We start from the raw sequence: 19,539 nt of genomic DNA on the forward strand, positions 1-19,539 counted from the left end.
CATTCATCCCCTCATTGGTTTTTTGGACCTCTTTTGCCATTTGGGTTAGTCTATTTTTTAAGGTGTTATTTTCTTCAGTATTTTTTTGGGTATCCTTTAGCAAACTATTGACTTGTTTTTCAGGATATTCTTGCATCACTCTCATTTCTCTTCCCAGTTTTTCCTCTACTTCTCTTACTTGCTTCTCAAAATCCTTTTTGAGCTTTTCCACAGCATGGGACTGATTCGTATTTTTCTTGGAGGCTTTGGATGTAAGAGCTTTGACTTTGTTGTCTTCTTCTGGTTGCACATTTTGATCTTCTTTGTCATCAAAGAAAGATTCTACGGTCTGACTCTTTTTTTGCAAAGTTTGCTGGTGATCCCAGCCAATTTCTTTTTAAAGAGTTTTAAACTCTTTGTTAAAGTAGAAGTCTGCTTCCAATGTGAAAAATGTACTGTCCCAAGCTTCAGGGGTTCTGTGCAGCTGTTTTCAGAGATACTTCTAGGGACCTGTAAATTTTCAGTTCTTCTAAGGTGGCATGATCAAAGGCAAGGTGTTTACTCCTTTCCTAGCCTGTGCTCTGGTCTATGATTGACCACAAGCACTCCTTTCTGCCTTGGAACTGTGAGAAGGATTTTCTCTCTCCACTGCCACCACGAGCTCCAACACACCAGTGCTCCTCCTCTTCCCAGGACTGCCACCCAGAACAGCAACCCAGATCCAAGCATGGTCAAAGCAAGAGAACCCTGCCTCAGCACCAACAAAAAGATCCCTGCAATACCCTTCTGATCAGCTGCTCGATCCCCCCTCCATCTGTGGGCCGAGAGTCCCAGAAGCAGCTGCTGCCCTGGGACTGCGCCAGGACTAGAGCTAGGACCAAGCTTCTCTCACCATGGTCACAGACTTTTCCTACTGACCTTCTAAGCTGTCTTTGGCATTTGTGGGTTGAGAAGTCTGGAAACCACCACAGCTGCCCAAGATTCAGTCCCGTGAGGCCTACTCCAGGTTCACTGAGGCCTGGTCTTTGCCTACATACCCACGCTGAACTGCGCTCCTCTCCCAGCCCAGTGTGATAGACCTTTCCAATCAATATCCAGATTGTCTTGGGCTGGAAATTTGTTTCACTCTGTTCTCTTGTGGGTTCTGCTGCTCTAGTATTTGTTTAGAGCCATTTTTTATAGGTATTTGGAGGGGTCTGGGTGAGAGCTAAAGCAAGTCTCTGCTTTCACTCCACCATCTTGGTTCTGCCCCCTATTTTATTTTTTGAAAATAAATAAAGTATGTTTCAGTTTGCACTCAGAGTTCATCAGTTTTCTCTGGAGGTAGATAGCATTTTAAGAGTGATATTTAAAAATATTTATTAATTCATTTAAAATAACAAGCTCATTACATGTAACATAACCTTTTTAAAATGAAAAAAAAACCACATTTTCCAAAATGAAAAAAATTTAACAAGAAGATGGTTTTACCTATTTTTGCAAATCTTTTTAGTCTCTTTAATGTCTGGCATAATAGAAGTCAGATGAATTCTCATATCTGCTTCTGCATTTGATCTATTGTCATATATTGTTTTGGTTTAAGTATCCAGCTTGTCTTGGGCTAGAAATTTGTTTCACTTTGTCTTTTTGTGTGTTCTGCCGCTCTAGAATTTGTTTAGAGCCATTTTTTACTGGTATTTGGACAAGTTTGGGGGAGAGCTCAAGCACGGCACTGATTTTACTCTGCCATCTTGGCTCCACCGTATTTGATTAGTTTTTAAATGGCTACCTCATGAATTGGTCACCTCTTGTCAACTTGCATTCTAGTTCCAAATCCACTCTAACTCACTGCCCCTAGCTGTCTTCACTAAACTCCAAATCATTTGGCCCAAGGTCCCTCTTCAATTTCCCAATACATTCCCAGAGTTGCTATCAGGTCTATTTCCACCATATGTCCTCTCACCCTACTCCTGAATTGACTTCCCACCCTACTACCAGCTGACTTGTGAATTGCTGTTTTCTGGGGCCCTGCTGCTTCTTTTTACTATGCAAATAGCTAAGACACTAAGAATCCACCATTTGAGAATGAAGCACCTTGAGAAATAGGTTTTCTGTTGCAACATCTCTAATGTCAAAACAGATACATTTCTGGACAGCACTCCTAGAGAAGTCCAGGCAAACTTTTCCAACTACAGTAAAAGGGAGCTCATCATTAGCATTAAGCAGTCTAGTGTACTTCTGAGCCTCAACAGGTTATCTAACATGACATCAGAATGTAACCTGGAAGTAGCCCCTCAAAATTCAAACACCTAAAGTCCCATAGATTTGAATATTTAAAAAATATACTTACCAAATTTTGGTGAAATGTCACCTATGTCAACAAACTCAGGAATTTCTAAATTGGAGGGATAGCCAGAGCTCCAGGTAACAGTAACAGAACCATAGGTACCTCTCCTGGATATAATAGCTAAGCTTGTGCCGCTATTGATGTTGGTAAGTTGAAAGGCAGTAGAATCAAACCCAACCTAGGGTAGAAAGAAAAAAAAAAGATGAAAAATATATCCTAGCTTTGTAAATTGGAACAGTTATATATTTCCTAAAGGAAGAAAAGGTTGCATGTAGGTAGTTTATTTTAAGAACATTCACCTTGGTGGAAAAGTCTACCAAATGACGTCTTACCTCTTGAAATTCTCCCTCCCATCCCCCATATGTAAATATATACACATATATATTTGCATACATGTATGTACAGTTTTATGATTTGAATTAAGGATTTCAGGTTTTTTAAAATAAAAAATTTAATCATTCATACATTTATTATCTACAAAATGGAGGGCTGAACAAGTAGTGACATTCTAAGAAGGCAGATTCAGGAGTTAACTAGAATAAAGATAATACATGAAACCAAAGAATACTAGTATAATAAAAAGACACCAATTCTTCCATTTCAACATAGAAATTATGAGCAACCTCCTTTCTTAAGCAAGCAAGGGAAAACACACACACACACATACACACAAAAAAAAAAACAACTCATCCTGAACTAAACTTTAACTTCACTTAAATTTAGAGTAAATTTTGTGCATAATTGTAATGTGTACATTTTAAAGAAATTTTGTAAATAAATAATTTTGTCAAAGTATCCTTTTATACAAAGCAAGAGGATTAGACATTATTTCTAAGATCATTTTCAACTTTAAAATTCTTGCATTCATTTAGTCAACATTTATTAAGGAGCTATTGCATGTCAAGCACTGGGAATACAAAGAAAAAAAATTCTTAACCTCAAGGAACTTATTAATGGGGAGATGGGGGGGAGGGATGGCCAGGAACAAAATGTCCAAAGAAAAATACAAAGTAGATATACTATAATGTCCAGTAAGGAGGGCATAGCAGCTGCAGAATTCAGGATTGGTTCCATCTAGGAGATGGCACTTGAGTGGAACTTTGAAGGAGACTAGGGATGCTACAAAGCAGAGGTGAAAAGGAAGCAAATTCCAGGCACAGGGGACAAGTCTCTGAGAAGGCAAGGACAAATAAAATGGTAAGGCATGTATTGAGAACTGCAAAAAAAAAATCTCATTTGGTTGGAACAAAGCAAGCTAGAAAGGTGAAAGGCTTTAAAAGTCAAACCAATGAGTTTGTCTTTTATCTTCCAGCTTCCTGGACTGGGAAACCACATGATCAGACCAGTGCCTTAGGAATATTGATTCAAAAGAAGAGAGAATGGATGCAAGAACAATTAAGAGACTAATGTAATTGCCAGCTGAGAGGTGATGAGAGCCTGAACTAGGGTGGTAGCCCTAGAATGGAGAGGAGACAGAGAAGAGAGCTACTGAAGCAATAAAGTTGACAAGACTTGGCAACTGATGGGATATGAAAGGTGATCCAAAGTTGCCTCTGAGGCTGTGAACCCGGGTGATTCCATGATCCTCTTCAGTATCTTCTTCTCAAGGAGATCAGAATGTGGCAAAAATATCCCTGGGGCATACAAATCTTTATCCCATAAAAGTAAACTCTACATCCTGATCAAAGCAAGCACTTCCCAATGATACTAGCTGGAGATAATATACCAAATGAGGCAACAACATAGGCTGTGCTTCAGTTTCTGTAAAATCACAAGTTACATGAAGTGGTTATTAATGATCTAGGCCATGTATCTTTTTATGAACTGGATGCATGATTTCATAGTCATGGAGCACTCTTCATTAGGAAACCCCTTCAACTAATGCAGATCAGTGATTGCCCTAAAATTTATAATCTTAAGAGGGCTGCCCCTGGAACTGAAAAGGCAGCGAGGTGGTACAGTGGATAGAATGAGAACCTGCAGTCAGAAACACCTGGATTCAAATCCCAGCCTCAGACATTTATTAGCCCTGGGCAAATCACTTGACTTCTGCCTCCAGTTACTCTTCTGCAAAATGGTGATAATAATAGCACCTACCTCCCAGGGTTATTATAAAGATAAAATGAGATGACATTCATAAAGTGCTTTATAAACCATAAAATGCTATAAAGATATTATTATTATTATTATTATTAGTTATTGTTTTTGTTACTGAATAGTTAATGACTTATCCAGGGTGACACACTGAGTAGGTATCAGAGGCAAGATCTGAACTGAGAGCTTCCTAATTTTGAACCCAGCTTTCAATCCACTCCACCATGCTGACTATTGGACAGATATATACTGTCTATATCAATGCCCCCTCTCCTTACTCAGGATAACAGGAGGCAAAAGGAAAAAGAGAGGTTCTTATAATGCAATCAGTTGTTCAATAAGTATGCATTAAGCACCTACTATGTGCCAGGCACTGTGCTAAGCACTAGAGATACAAAGAAAGGTATACAGAACCTGCTCCCAGTCAAATACATATCACGAGGTCCCAGATGGGGAAAGGCCCATGGTGGGCTCTCCATCATAAGCAGACTGGCACTCCACAACAGCCAAAAGCTTTGCTCCACTTCAGCTGGTCACCACTTCACACTGTGCTCCCTGCTCTGCATCTCCAAAGATAACAGGTTTAATGAAAAGAACCTGGCAGTGCCTGAATAATGATCTGTAAATGTGCCTGGTGACTCATTCCCTGAACTGCACCTGGCAGGAGGTGTTCCCACTACATACAGACACATGACAGTGCCATGGGGTAATGAGTGGGCTAAGCCAAGACTTAGGGCCATCCCAGGGAGAGGGATGGGACTTGCTGAAATATTCCTATATTGGGCCAATTAAATAAAGGCATTGTGAGCACTCAAAGTACAACAATGTCATTCAAAATGAAGAAGATTATTTTTCTCTTTGATCTTGTTAGGTCAAAAGTAATATTCTCTCTTGGGCCAAGAAGGGAGAAAATTCTTTTCCCCACTACTTGAATATTCACTTTAAGCTGGTTGGTCCAATACTGGGAAGCAAAGTAGTCCCTGTCCATTATAGAATGGTTGGACTTGGCAAGAAGAGGGTGATCCCACTAGGGATGATATCAAGTGCTTTTAGTTTTGAGATAAAGAGAAAAGTAAAAAGAAGGAGCATATGATAAGTGCCCTCAATTTTTTCAGTAAAGAGGTAAGGTCCTGAGCTGAGAGAGTGGGGGAGGGTGATGTGATGAGAGAAGAAAAGGATATTTAGAACAATGAACTATATAAGATTGTGCGCTGTCTTGGGGAAGGAGACAGGGAAGGAGGGGGAGAAAAATTTAGAACTCAAAAGCTTATGGAAGTGATTGTTGATAAATCAAAATAAATTAATAAAAAAACACAAAAAATAGGACAATGAAGCAAAATTATTATTTGAGCAGTTACTAAAATATCAACATTATATTCTTTAAGTTTTTGTTATGTGAACTATCTCTTCTACTCAAATAGCCAATATACAGCCTCTAACTTATCTCTAAAAGATCTGTTATTTCTATTTATGCTAAAGGTAAAAATTCATTATAATACGATTTATTCATAGATGTCTATATTACACTTTAAATGTATATTGATAAAAAATTAACATGTAGAAGAAGAAATTTAGTTGGTACAGTAGATAGAGGTGCTGGGCCTGGAGTCTGGAAAATCTGAGTTCAAATCTGATCTCAGACATTAGTTGATGTGACCCTGGGCAAGTCATTTGACCTCCGTTTGCCTCAGTTTCTTCATCTATAATAATAGCACCTACTTTCCAAGGTTCTTGTGAGGAGCAAATAAGATAATAATTGCATAGTTCTTAGTATAGTGCCTGGCACATAGTAAGCACTATATAAATGTTAGTTTTCATCAGCATCATCATCATCATCATCATCATTATTATTATTACTAAAATATCCATGTAAGTTCTACAAGTCTTTTCTTACTCAAGCTAGGTCACTTCAATACATACATACATACATACATACACACACATATACACAAAGACAATATATCTCTGAACATGTATTCCTAGGGAGAGCTGCATTTTTATGTATAAACATATATGTATAAATATGTAAGTATGTATATGCATATGTGCAAATATACACACATATAAAAATTAAATATATATATACCTTTTCCTAGGAACACAGGTTCAGATTCTTCAAGAAGAAAAAAAGCTCCATATTGCCCCCTTGTGTTTTCTTTAGCACTAAAAGCAAGTCCCATTACCTCAGAATTGGCAGCTTCTTCAGGAATAGCAATAAGAGTTGACTTTGCCTCTTCTAGTATTTTTGGCATTCCATAGAACTGTCCACCAACATGGATTACGTTTAACAGTTCCAGAGTGAAATTCAAACCCAGGAATAGAAACATCTTTAAAAGAACAATTTTTATTTGAAATACTTTTTTAAAAATTTCCAAAGTAACCAGCATAATACTAGTTTTACTACCAGGCTTTGTTCTAAAGAAACACTTCTATTGAACATATATTTCCTTTCTGTTTTTCTGGTTTTGTCTGTCTGAGTTATGGAACACTAGAGCATCTGATGACTTGAAGTTGAAGATCACCTAAAGGTCAATGGAGAGGTGCATGGTGTACGTGATTAGATTGCAATACATTACAAATCAGGAAGAGAAGCTCTGAAAATGTTGTCATCAAAGAGACATGCGATCAAAAAGATGGATTGGCCACATAGGAGAATGAGGCATAATCAATGACCAACCTTGCCACCTCCCTTGTTATCCTTTTGACCAGTGGTTTCAAATTCAAATAGAAACTGGATCTTAGAAAACCACAAATCAACATTATTTATGCAATACTGTATATTAATTTATTTTCTTAAGCATTTCTCAATTACATTTTAGTCAGGTGTAAGCAGCCCTTTAGCTGGGATTTTCATACCTCTTCTCCAGGCATTAAGACAATTCAAAGAATAAAATTTAAAACATTGTTCTGAAAAAGGGTTCATAGGCTTCACCAGACTGCCAAAGGGGTCTAAAACATACAAAAAAAGTTAAGAATCCCTATTTTATACCCTTGTATCACTTCTTAATGACTTTACAGACACATTCAACTTCCTTTCCTTTCCCTCAAAAGTAACTAGACAATCACAACCAATTTCCTTTCCCTTTTCAGACAAAATTTTACCTTTTCTTACTTAGCTTTCCTTACCAACTACTTTCTCCATTGGTCCTTCTTGTCAATCCTCTTTTCTCATTATTTTTCCTTTTCTCCTTCAGTTCAATTTTTCATTTTCTAAATTTCTTCTCACAAAATTCAATCTGTGACCTTTTTCGCTAATCCAAAGTTCTCCAAATAACCTTCACGATTTCCTTTTCCCTTGTATTCAGCTTATCACACTCTGTCACTTCTCCAGCTCCATGTCTTACAACTTTCTCCCAGAGGACCAACCCTCTCTTTTTATTGATGAGAAAACAGAAACCCAGAAAGGTAAACTGACCTCCCCAAAATCAATATAGGCAATGACTGAGCTGGGCTTCAACCCTAGGTCTTCAGACTTCCAATCCAGAGTGTTTTCCACTATACCATATACCAGGTTCTCTAAGGTCTCTCCTGTACCTCCGTGACTTTATGACTCTGGACCAATTTCTACCCACATAGCTTCAGAAATGTCTAAAAGGGCTAAAAAACAAAACAAAAAAAAAGATGGGGTTTTGTAGTAGGATTTGATGATATATGAACAATCATGGGATTCTATGATTTCTCTGTAATTCTGGGCAAAAAAGCCATGAACCGAGTTCCTTTCTCAAAACAAAGTTTGAGAACTCAAGAAAGGTTATTCTAAAAAGCCAAGGCCCCAGTATTCAAGCCCTAAGAATCTACCTTAGCAATGCATCAATTATTGTTTAAGATTAGTCTACCTGCTCAAGTAATATGTGGAGACCTCTATAGAAGAAAAATAACTCAAAAATGTCTCCTCTCAAGAAGACTCAGCACTCATTCAAACACATAATAAGGAAATGTGAATAAGACAATTACCAGAGCGATAAGCAGGTAATATAGCTTATTCCATCCAAAATCATACACACAATGAAAAGGACAGTGGCTTCTCTGGTGCAGACTGCCTAAATTCTATTTGTTCACCTTTTTGTGCTATAAAAGATCAATGCTGTATCTAACTAGAAAACTATGTAAGAAAGATTTTAAGTATTTTATAGTAATTACTAGTATTATTTTTGTTGATGCCATTCATTTTTTAAAAACATATCATCAAAAATATGATAGGTATTAATGGAAAAGAAAATTTCTATGGTCCTTCCTAGGGGCTCAAGGTAGATGAAGGACAAATAAAGGAAGAAAGAGTGAAAAACATTCAAGGATATGTAGTGTACCAATCAAAATGAAACCCTGGGCAGTGAGTACTTTAGTCCCTAAAGTTTACTGTTACTTGTTGCCATTATTGTCTTTCTACATAATTTTTGCATAAGTTTTTCAGCCACAAGTTATGTAGAATTGATGAAGAAAAAGTTGTTTTTTAAAAGAGGTGACCAAAATATGGTTACAAGTATATTATGAAGACTTGCATGCAAACTTAATTACAAATAGCTTACTGACTTCTACCTTTAAAAGAATTTGTTCTGAATTATCTCACTAAAAAATGTCAAATTTGGGGCAGTTAGGTGGCACAGTGCATAGAGCTCTGGCCTTGGAGTCAGGAGGACCTGAGTTCAAATCCAGTCTCAGATACATAACACTTACTAGCTGTGTGACCCTCGGTAAGTCACTTAACCCTGACTGCCTCATCAAAAAAAAAAATGTCAAATTCAATAACGAAAGAAATCTATAGATACTGCCTGTAAAAAAAAGGATCATTCCATTTAAAAACTGCTGAAAAAATACAGTGTTAGAATTTACCAATACAATTAAAATGTGGTGTTCTACGTGATTAAATCTGTCCCTTTGGATATTACAGTAAGCCAATCATTAGCTGGGTAAGGTGATAGGACTCTAGGAATCAATCAGAGGAGTATGCTACAAACCTGATTAATTATTGGCACTGTGTCCACTTTATAATTGGTACCATCTTTGACAATCACATGCCCTTCTGTTCTTTCAGTCACAATTGCCCGGTCTCGGGAGTTGGGCAATATTCGGTACCCCACAGCTACATCTCCAAATGTTCCAGCAAGCCGAGTTACATTAATTCGGATATATCTACTGAGGCTTTGCTCAACCACTACAGATTGCCGATGGGCATACAAAGCAAACACTCCATGAGGGTCATCGTTTGCAGGGACAGAGAAGCTCATAAAGCTTTTTTCTTTGTCCAGTTTGGCTCCTCCATCCACAGAAACCAGTTGTATTACATAATCCTCATCTATTTCAGGAACATCATCTGGCAGCAATTGAATATCAAAGTTGGCCTCAGTCTCCCCATCAGGAATCATGAAAAATCCCCTTGTGGCAAGGAAATCACCAATGATATCAAATTCACTGCTTAGTTCCCAATAAACCTAAAACAAGGACAACAAAAATGTTTAATGAAATGATCAGTTGAAAACCTTACCATTAGATGTTCCCCTATGGTGTACACAGAATGTTACAGATAGTAGATTGTCCTTAAAAAAGAAAAATCAGAACATTTGATCACAAAAGAGGAAGACTTAATTCCTCCCCCTCCTTTAATAATTCTATGAGTTCACATGACTGACTTATCTGGACACATTGTGGGATACTTTAAATGGAAGTTAGATTCTGCCACTACAGCTATTTTTCCTGGTTGTGTATTTTTTGCTGCTAGACTTGCTGTGTGGCCAATGACACAATTTCACCACTCTGAGCCTGTGTTTCCTAATCTGTGCAATGGGATACCATAGTAGTTTACTTCCCTCACAAGGTTGTTGTAGATAATGTCCTTTCTCACAAGGTGGTTGCATTTTATAAGTATAAACTATTATCATTAATATAGTTTGCCAATCAATTAACAGCTAGTTACTTATGAATCAGGCATGGTACTATTGCTGGGGATAAGAAAAACAGGCAAAAAAAAAAACAAGGTCTTTGCCTTTAAGGAGCTCACATTCTAATGGGAGAGACAATCTGCAAAAAAAAATTGTGCATAAAAGATATATGCAATGTAAAAGGAAGGCAATCTCAGAGAAAAGGCATTAGCAGTGAGGATGGGGGAGCAAGAAGGGCCTCCTGCAAAAGACAGGATTTGAGCCAAAAACAAGCTGGCATAGCAGGAGGGCTACTAAGTCTTTCTGACCAACTAGCTGTCTAATTTATCTACCTAGAATTCTATATTCTTTCACCTGCTTGTTAAATAAAAACTCAAATTTAATGATGTATGAAAGTAGAAACATTAACAATTTTAAAATGTCAACTTAGAAAATTCATTAATAGATCAAAATGATAAATGTACCTGGAAGGTGTTTACAGAGTAGGGAATCAAAATATTTTGGAAAATTTTGGCTGAACTGTTATGGTAAATAATCACTGGAAAATTTATATAATAGGGAATACCACAATCAGAATTTTGTCTTTGAATATTTAAAATTCAACTTAAGTATGCTAGTTAATCTCAACTCTTCAAAAAATAAGAAAGTTGTTTGTTCCATGGTATAGTACATGACTGCACCATAAACTACATAAGTTTTTTGAGACTGAAACCCAACATCCTAAATCTAATTGAAACACCCTAGAAAATCCAATGAATTATAAAACTAATTAGGATAATTTTGCTAAACAAAAAATCAGAGCTCCTTAAAATGTGGTCCAGGGACTCTGGAGACCCTTTCTGGAAGTCCATGAAGTCAAAACTGTTTTTCATCATAATACTAAAATGTTTTGATTTCTAATACAGGAAATATCAATAGATGTAATCCACATAAATGACAGTTCTTTTGGGGATTCCTCAATCATTTCTAAGCATGTAAAGGGGCCCTGAGAGCAAAAATACTGGAGAACTGCTGTTCCAGATAAAATGTCCATAGTCACTGAATAGGCATGTGCAAATATTTTACCATGTCACACACTATTCTAACCACTTCAAAAGCAGATATTTAGTGGAAAATGGAGAGACTCAGGCATGCACAAGCCACCATCCTGTGGCTTCCTGAAGTCACTGTCACTGAGTAAAGTCAATTAACTAGCATAAAATAATACCCCAATCATCTCAGAAAGACAAAGTAGTTCAGTCATCCCTGGGGCCTAAAAATCTGTCCTGAATGACTAACTAATTAGGTCAAAAGGGTCTTATAGGAATCTCGCAGTGCCTCAGGCAACTCACTAAGACTATCACTTTCAGAACTGAAGAGATATGCATTGGCATAGGAAGTTTCCTCCCTGGGATAGTTTCTACAACATAGAAATCACAAGTCTGGACTCTTCTCCCCAATTTTTCCCCCTTAAAAATGCAGGTCAGGGGGGCTTCTAGGTGGCGCAGTGGATAGAGCACCAGCCTTGGAGTCAGGAGGACCTGAGTTCAAATCCAGCCTCAGACACAGAATACTTCCTAGCTGTGTGATTCTGGGCAAGTCACTTAATCCCAACTGCCTCACAAAAAAAAAAAAAAATGCAGGTCAGAGTAGACCTAACCATAAACAAAAGGCTAAAGTTTGAGACTGGGAAGTGAATAATGGAATGTTTTGATGGACATATGCTGATCATCTTAAGTCTTCCTCTGATGAGCAACTGTAATAACTTTCTAACCTGAGTACTGAGTGGAATATTTAGACTTCAAATTAGGGAAACATTGGACTCAGAACCAGAAATCACAGGTTCAGTTGAACTAGAGAGCTTCTGATGTCTCTTCAAGGTCTAATTGTATCATAGATCAGCCCTCTTGCTTGAATATTTTCTTGTTAGTGCTAAGCAGTTCTGGCTCCAGCTAAGAAAGACACTTCCTTTGCATGAAGTTCAACATATGACTGGGGAAAAGACAGAAATGTGTGAGTTTAAGAGGTAATACTATTTTTTAGAAATACATTTTTTTGGGGGGGGCAGCTAGGTGGCACAGTAGATAGACCACCGGCCCTGGAGTCAGGAAGACCCAAGTTCAAATCCAGCCTCAGACACTTGACACTTACTAGCTATGTGACCCTGGGCAAGTCACTTAACCCCACTGCCTAGCAAAAACAAACAAAAATACATTTTGGTTTGTATTTTTTTTTGACTTACAGAAACACCACTATTAAGCAACCAGCACCAAACCCCCAGAGTGCCTCTACCCAAAAGACCTAAAATTGTGTATTTAAATGCCCTCCAAGTGATGAAAAAGAATTTCAGTAAGTCATGCCAACCATGTAACTTTAAAAGACTTCAAATATGTTTTTTTTAAGGGTCAGAAATGTGGCAGAACAGAATTAGGAAATAAACTAAACTTCAAATCACTACCTTCATCTCAAGGTTATTTCTGCCACTTCAGTTTCACTGAAAAATGGGATCCTGTACAGTTAATAAATATATTTCATTCTTTTACTACGATGATTAATGGAAGTGTTACTGTATTTAGCAAAACACAACATGAGAGTAATGATACCGTAATATTCCCTGTAACCCCTTGGACTCGCTTGACAAAAAATGTAATATTAAGTGATCCTTCCAAAGTTGATGGTTCTACATAATTCTTCTTGGATAAAGATTCAGAAGCAAATTGAACAATTCCATTTGGATCACCAAACTTTTGTATCTAGAAAATATCAAACAAAACAGAGTAGATTTGTACAGCTTACATAATAATTATAGTAGTGAAACAATATCAATAAGTGAAGGAACTCACCATAAATTCATTCAAAATCTAACTCAGGAAAGAGATGGCGGGGGAAGCAGGGGAGGCTCAAAGGGCCTCAAGACATCTTTGTTATATTGTCTGTCCTCTGCAGCAGGCAGGCCCTATAGCCCACAGACAACGGGGGTGAAAATTCAGAATTCTATGAGTTACAACCAAGATGCCTAATTTGTCTTTTCTCTACGCCATATTTACCCCAGACAGACCACATACTTCAAAAGCCAACCATAACTCTGCTGCCTCTCATGACATGAGAGAAGCAATGCCCTCCAATGCCAAAGAGTGGTTTCTAAACCTGAAGTTCATGGAACACTTCTATATAATTTTTCATCTACAGAAACCTATACTCCACAGCCTCTGATGAATATCACAAAGGATAAACTTAATATGTGTCTAATGTATCACCTCCTTCATGATGTTAATGGTTCATACTAGAAATATCAATCAATTGTTCTTCCAAAAAAGCAACTTATGATTGGTTTATATAGGTGAAGGGGAGTTGGTCTTGGACCATCCCTCCAGCCCAGAAAGCTTAAGAATGTGTTAACAAGGTGTTAAACTAAGCATTAAGAAAGGGACCTGCCTGGTCCAGTGATCCTTTAATGAATGCCACTAACTGAATTAGACAGGGAGTCTATCTATTGGCTGGGGGAAAATGGGCCATGACCCTGAAGGCCTTTAAATAGCTAAACCTCCTGGCCTGGAGTCATTTGATATTGTTATACCTTTGAATCAGTCCAAGCTAGAAGCAGCCTTGTGTATGACACCCCAGAGCCTATACCAGAGAACAGCAGGGGGGAGAGGCCTTTTTTTCCTTCATCCTCCTCCTTTACTTATCCCCCAATCCCATAGCAGAGCTACTGGCCAAAGAGAAGACACCATCTCTAGCAAGGAATTGACACAAACCTTATGCCATTGTCAGAGAGAGACAGTCAATTGAGAATTTCAAGAGCATGACTCTGGCAACAGGATGCAAAGGACAACTTGCCCTGTCCAATGAGCATCGAGAAGCAAAGAAGTATAGAGTGGGGGAGCTCTGCTGAGCAATTATCCCAATAGAGACCCCACACCCAGGGAAGGAACAGCATAAGGGTTCTGTGAGGAGACAAAGTACATCTGCAGTACCAGAGGTATTAGTTGCTTCACCCTCAGAGTACCCTCAAAACCCGTGTGAGTAGCAGCCATCTATCCTTTGGGAACCCTGCTCACAAATACAAGAGCAACTTGAAGGAGTAGACAAAGCAGGTGCTCATGGGCATTAATTATGGAAATATAATAACCAAACTTTCAGGATAACTGAAAAATAGCTCACCTCACATACATGTATAATTCAATAAGTATTAAATTTAATTTAAAATGTATTCAATTTAATTCAATTTACTGAGTATATTCAATATAAAAGGCATGTGCTAGGCACAGAGGAAACATAAAAAGATAAGTGAGATATAGTACTCAGATACCATATTTTCTGGAAGCTTTTAAAAGCAGTATTCAATGGCATTGTATTTAGCGGCATATATATCCTGACAGACAAGATCTAACATGAATTACTCACCAGACTCTACTCAACAGAAAGATTAATAATGTCATTTTTTAAAAAAACTACACTAACTTGTCTTTTCTGTTGTATAATATTTCACTAACTTTTCTAATAAACACACTACAGCATGGTGTAGTGGAAAGTACACTTGATTTGGAGAAGACCTAGCTCAGTTCCTTATTTACTACCTGGGTGAATACAGTCCAACTCATGTCACCTCTAATTTTCATCAGCTCTAAAAGGAGGAAGTTGATCCAGATAACAATCTGTGGTCCCATGAAACCAGAATTTTACAGAAGAAACCACAAAAGACAAACTTACTACTAGGGAGACACTTCTAGCCCTTTGGTCTAATTCAGCTTCTCCTTTCACAATATGAAGCTCTACAATGAAGATTTCTTGGACTTCAACATCTCCATGGGGCAAGATGGTTAGAGTTATGGTTCTCAATCCACCTTCTCCATCATCAAAACAGAAGGATCCACTCACAGGTTCACCAATGTCACTGTTCAGTGGTGGTAAAACTTCTTGTGAATTAGGTCCTAATATGTCCCAATCAATCTGCAGGATTACAAAATTATAAATTAATAAAAAGGCAATGGAAATTTCTATAGTGGTAATGGTTCAAAACATGTTAATATTAATAACTTAGACACAAGAACTAACATAGGAAACCAAAGAAGGGATAACATATAACCAGGCACAGAGTCATATAGGGAGATTGAGAAGCAATGAATGGACAAATGAACAGCATATTGCAGGGGTGGGGAACTTTACAAAGAGTTACCAAAAGAATCAAAGTAATCTGTGAGATTTTTATTCACCGAGCTGTCAGTTTTAAAGGCAGGCTATAGAAGTATACTAATTCAACCACCCACCCCCTTTCTCTCTTTAGGTTAAATATTACAAGTTAATATTAGGACCGTACTTTAGTTTGAAGTCCTAGGTTCCCCCTGGATAGGAAACTCTTGTCAATACTCTGTCAGTGTCCTTTAACATCCTTTTCAAATACTAACTCATTTCTATAATTGAGGTTAGAGAAAAACTCTCCCTGAAGATGGAATAAGGGTGGTGACCCAAGATTGTGTGGGGCAGACACTCTTGATTTTTCCACTTAATACCAATAATCTATTCGCCCATTCCCTGATTAAGGCAATATCAGAAGAAGGAAGATATCTTTGTTTAATTCGAAGTTAATTGAAGTATCTCCTGACTTCACCTCTGATCCAAAAACACAAAATTTCACCATAAGATAAAACACAGTATCAAATTTCAAGTAAGAGTTTGATTCACACAGAACAATGGTCTCAACTTTTTGCACATCTAGGAGAAATACTTTCCTAAACCCTTTCCCCTAGATCAAAGGTGAAGTCAGGAGATACTTCAGTCACTTTGAATTAAACAAAAACAGAGTTTTATATTTGATGCCAGAGTAGTAGGAAGTTCTGGAATTTAGCAAACGGAGATGACATAGTCAGACCTGCAGTTTTAGGAAGATAAATTCGAGCTGAATGGAGGATGGACTGGATTGGGGGAAAACTTGAGGCAGGGAGACCAGGCTGTTGCAATAATGTAGGCATGGGGTAATGAGGGCCTACACCAGGTGGTTCCAGTGTCAGAGGAGAGAAGGAGTGTATAGGTGAGATGTTACAAAAGTAAAAAGCAAAGGACTTAAACACTTATTGCAGATAAGGGAGTGAGAGAGAAGAAGAAGCCAAAGATGACAGATTGAGCCTTGGTGACTGGGAGAATGGTGGTGCTCCTCACAGTAGGGAAGTTAGGAAGAGAGGAGAGTTTCACCTTTCTAGTCTTCTTATACCTTTCTCCCCTCTGCATAACTATGCTCCAATGATACTGGCCTCCTGTGGTTCCTCAAACAAGGCATGCTGTCTCCAGACTTTGGGCATTTTCACTGGATGTCCCCCATGCCTGTCCTCCCTTCTCAATCCCATCTACTGGCTTCCCTCCCACCTTCCACAAGAAGGCTTTCTGCCCCCTTCCATGCCACAATTTTTCCTTTGTTCATTATCTCCAATACAACTTGCTTGTAAATAGTTGTTTGTATGTCATCTCCCCCATTAGACAGAGCTTCTTGAAATCAAGGACTGGCATTTTTTTTCTTTCTTCGTATCCCCAATTCTCAGAACATTCCTAGTACATAGTAGGTGCTATTAAATTCTTTTCATTGAGTTGACATAAACTCTTGGTTTCCTAGCCAACTTTCTAAGATTAAGTTTCTAAGCGCACTTCTGCCGATCTATATTGGAACCCCTCACCAGGAATTCTGTATTCCAATGAAATCATATCTAACCCAAAAAACATAAAACATATTGTTAATTAAGTCATTAAAGAGGAAGAAATGAAAAATTCAGAAGATAGTAATAACATCAAAACATACAACAAAAATACTTCATATAGCACAATTTTTAAAGATCTACCAAGCAAGGTAGTAACACTGCATATACATTTCTCACCTTTGAACCATCTTATTCTATAAGACAACCAAATTGTCCTTCCTTCTGAAGATCCTTAAGGAAACATAATATAAAATGAACTTAGCTAACCAAGTGCTGTTTATGGGAAATAATCCTTGACTTCATCATAATCTGTAGAGAGCTGTCAAAACTCCCTAAAATGTAATCTTTTCAATCACCTTAACAAGCAAGAATCCCCACAGGAGCTCCTTTTCTCTTTCGCACCTCCACCTCCAGGTTTTGGAAGGGAAAACTCTACCTTAATCTCTCCTAAGAGTCCTCCAGTCCTCTGCAGCACCAAGGACAAAATCAGGGCGGTACTGGGATTAGCAAGAGTGATTTTGCTTTGGTTGAGAAATCGCACAAGTCCATAGGGTGCATCACTCTGAGCAATAGTGATTCGGCTCACTAGGTGGTGCCCAAGCACTGCTCCTCCAGTAGCTCCCGTCAGCAGGATTTCAAACTGCTCCTCAAATTCACTGTATGGCAAGAAGGAGCAATTCTCTGAGTCTAAACATATTAAAATGCTGCTAAAATCCAAATAACTAGTCATTTTCCAAATTGGTCATACATATTCAATGCACAGCACACACACCAAGTAGTAAAAAGAGGGTGCTCATTTAAAAGCGAGAGTTATCAACATCAACATTAATGCCTAGGAATCGTTATTAGCGCTTTCCTCCTCTGTTTTTAATTGCTTGGTGCATTAAGATAGTGAATTGGATGGGGTTTTTTCCATATTCTGATCAGACTTCCAAAAGTCTGAGAGAAAAGAAAAAAGCACACATAGTGATTTCCTCTAATTCTAGGAAAGTGATACATATAACTCCTTTTGCATATTTTTCAACTCGATTTAAGTGATGTTTTCCATTTACCAGCATGTAACAAATTGTTCTCTGTCAGTGAATGTGTTTTCTACAATCTTGTTTTAAAACAAGGGGCTCATTTGACATACATGATGAAGATGTAGTTTGGGGGGATGTGACAGCTATCATCAAAAAGGATTAAGCAGAATGAGGAACAATGGGTAGAAGTTACAAAGACAAAATTTAGGCTTGAGATCAGGGCAAACTACCTAAATAATTAGAGCTCTCCAAAAATGAAAAGGACTGCTTCAAGAAGTCGTGGGTTCTTCCACATTGTAAGTCTTGAAACAAAGGCTTCTGCAAGAAGACTACCTGGATCCCCCTTAATGTAAGTGCCTTCCCTTCATCAGCTATTTCCAATTTATCCCATACAGATCTTGTTTTTTACATACTCTTCACATGTTGTCTCCTCCATAAGGGTATGAATTCCTTGAAAGCAAGGACTCTTTCTATCACCAGAACTTAGCACAGTGGCTGGCATACAGTAATCAGTAAATTATTCCTGGCAACTTGGTATTTTGTGGAGGAGACTTTCGTCAGATATTAGTTGGACAAGATGAACACTAAGACTTTTTCCAACTCCAAAATTCAGTGAGTTTCTGTGCTAGATATGACACAGGATTCTCATATATTCATGATTAAACATCTGATTATCTAACTAATGAAATCATCAGCTCCATTACCTTTCGTCATCATCTATGATAGAGACATTTATAAAACTTAGGTTATCTCCATGGTGAAAGGTGACCGAGTCACCGCGAACACGGTAATCCTCACCAGGAAGGGCAGAAATGCTTTGGGAGACAAAATCAGCTGTCACGCTGCCGTACGTTCCATGCAGCCTCACTACTGGAATCATGATCATCCCAATGTCTTCTTCCACTATGACAAGAATTCAGAGTTAGTAGCAAACACACTTTATCAGAAGCCATCCAAAGGGAAATCATGAATTTCTTCTTTTTGCAATTAAGGAAGGTAAAGATGAAGATTTAACTGAAGTTTTTAATTATTCTAATAACTATATGCCACATAATCTACATTAAACTTCAATTATCCAGTCCTTTAAGTCATTATTAATGTGAAGAAAGATGCCAATGAATAACAGAAGAGATCACATATGATTTGTATTTTTAGTTGAAAAAATATAACTTGGCTGAAATAGAGTTCAACAGCAATTGCCTAAGAGTCCACAAGATAGTGATATTTTCCCATAAAATAATCAAAAGGTCATAAATTTAGAGTTAGAAAAGTCCTCAGAGGCCATCTAATTACTTCTTCATTTTACAGATGAGGAAACTAAGGTCTGAAGAGGTTAAATGACTGGTCTAAGAAGGCAATATTTGAACCCTGGTCCTCTGACTCCAGTGAGAATGCTCTATCTACAATACCACCATTGCCTTCTATAAACTGATGCAAGTGACCTAGAATATTCTGTGGTGATTGCTTTGGGTTTTGGATTTTTGTTGTTTTGGTTTGGCTTATTCTACCCTGTGGTTTCGTACATAGAGACCTAAGCAATGTGGAATTCCTTCTACTAAGCAGATCAGCACTTA

General features: G+C 37.8%; 1 protein-coding gene across 1 annotated transcript in view; it reads right to left on the reverse strand.

The window, feature by feature from the left end:
• ADGRV1 (adhesion G protein-coupled receptor V1) overlaps nucleotides 1-19,539 on the reverse strand; it is a 645,475-nt gene that overhangs the window by 471,171 nt on the left and 154,765 nt on the right. Inside the window, exons 54-60 of the mRNA XM_027864178.1 lie at nucleotides 18,670-18,868; nucleotides 17,380-17,599; nucleotides 14,968-15,207; nucleotides 12,858-13,007; nucleotides 9,355-9,828; nucleotides 6,583-6,726; nucleotides 2,309-2,483 (exon numbers count right to left, since the gene is read on the reverse strand). Of these exons, the coding sequence (XP_027719979.1) occupies nucleotides 2,309-2,483; nucleotides 6,583-6,726; nucleotides 9,355-9,828; nucleotides 12,858-13,007; nucleotides 14,968-15,207; nucleotides 17,380-17,599; nucleotides 18,670-18,868 (1,602 nt within the window). The remainder of the gene's footprint in view (nucleotides 1-2,308; nucleotides 2,484-6,582; nucleotides 6,727-9,354; nucleotides 9,829-12,857; nucleotides 13,008-14,967; nucleotides 15,208-17,379; nucleotides 17,600-18,669; nucleotides 18,869-19,539) is intronic.

This window comes from Vombatus ursinus, unplaced genomic scaffold, assembly GCF_900497805.2.
Source record: "Vombatus ursinus unplaced genomic scaffold, bare-nosed wombat genome assembly UNPS02014774.1, whole genome shotgun sequence".
In the NCBI taxonomy this organism is placed as follows: Eukaryota; Metazoa; Chordata; class Mammalia; order Diprotodontia; family Vombatidae; genus Vombatus; species Vombatus ursinus.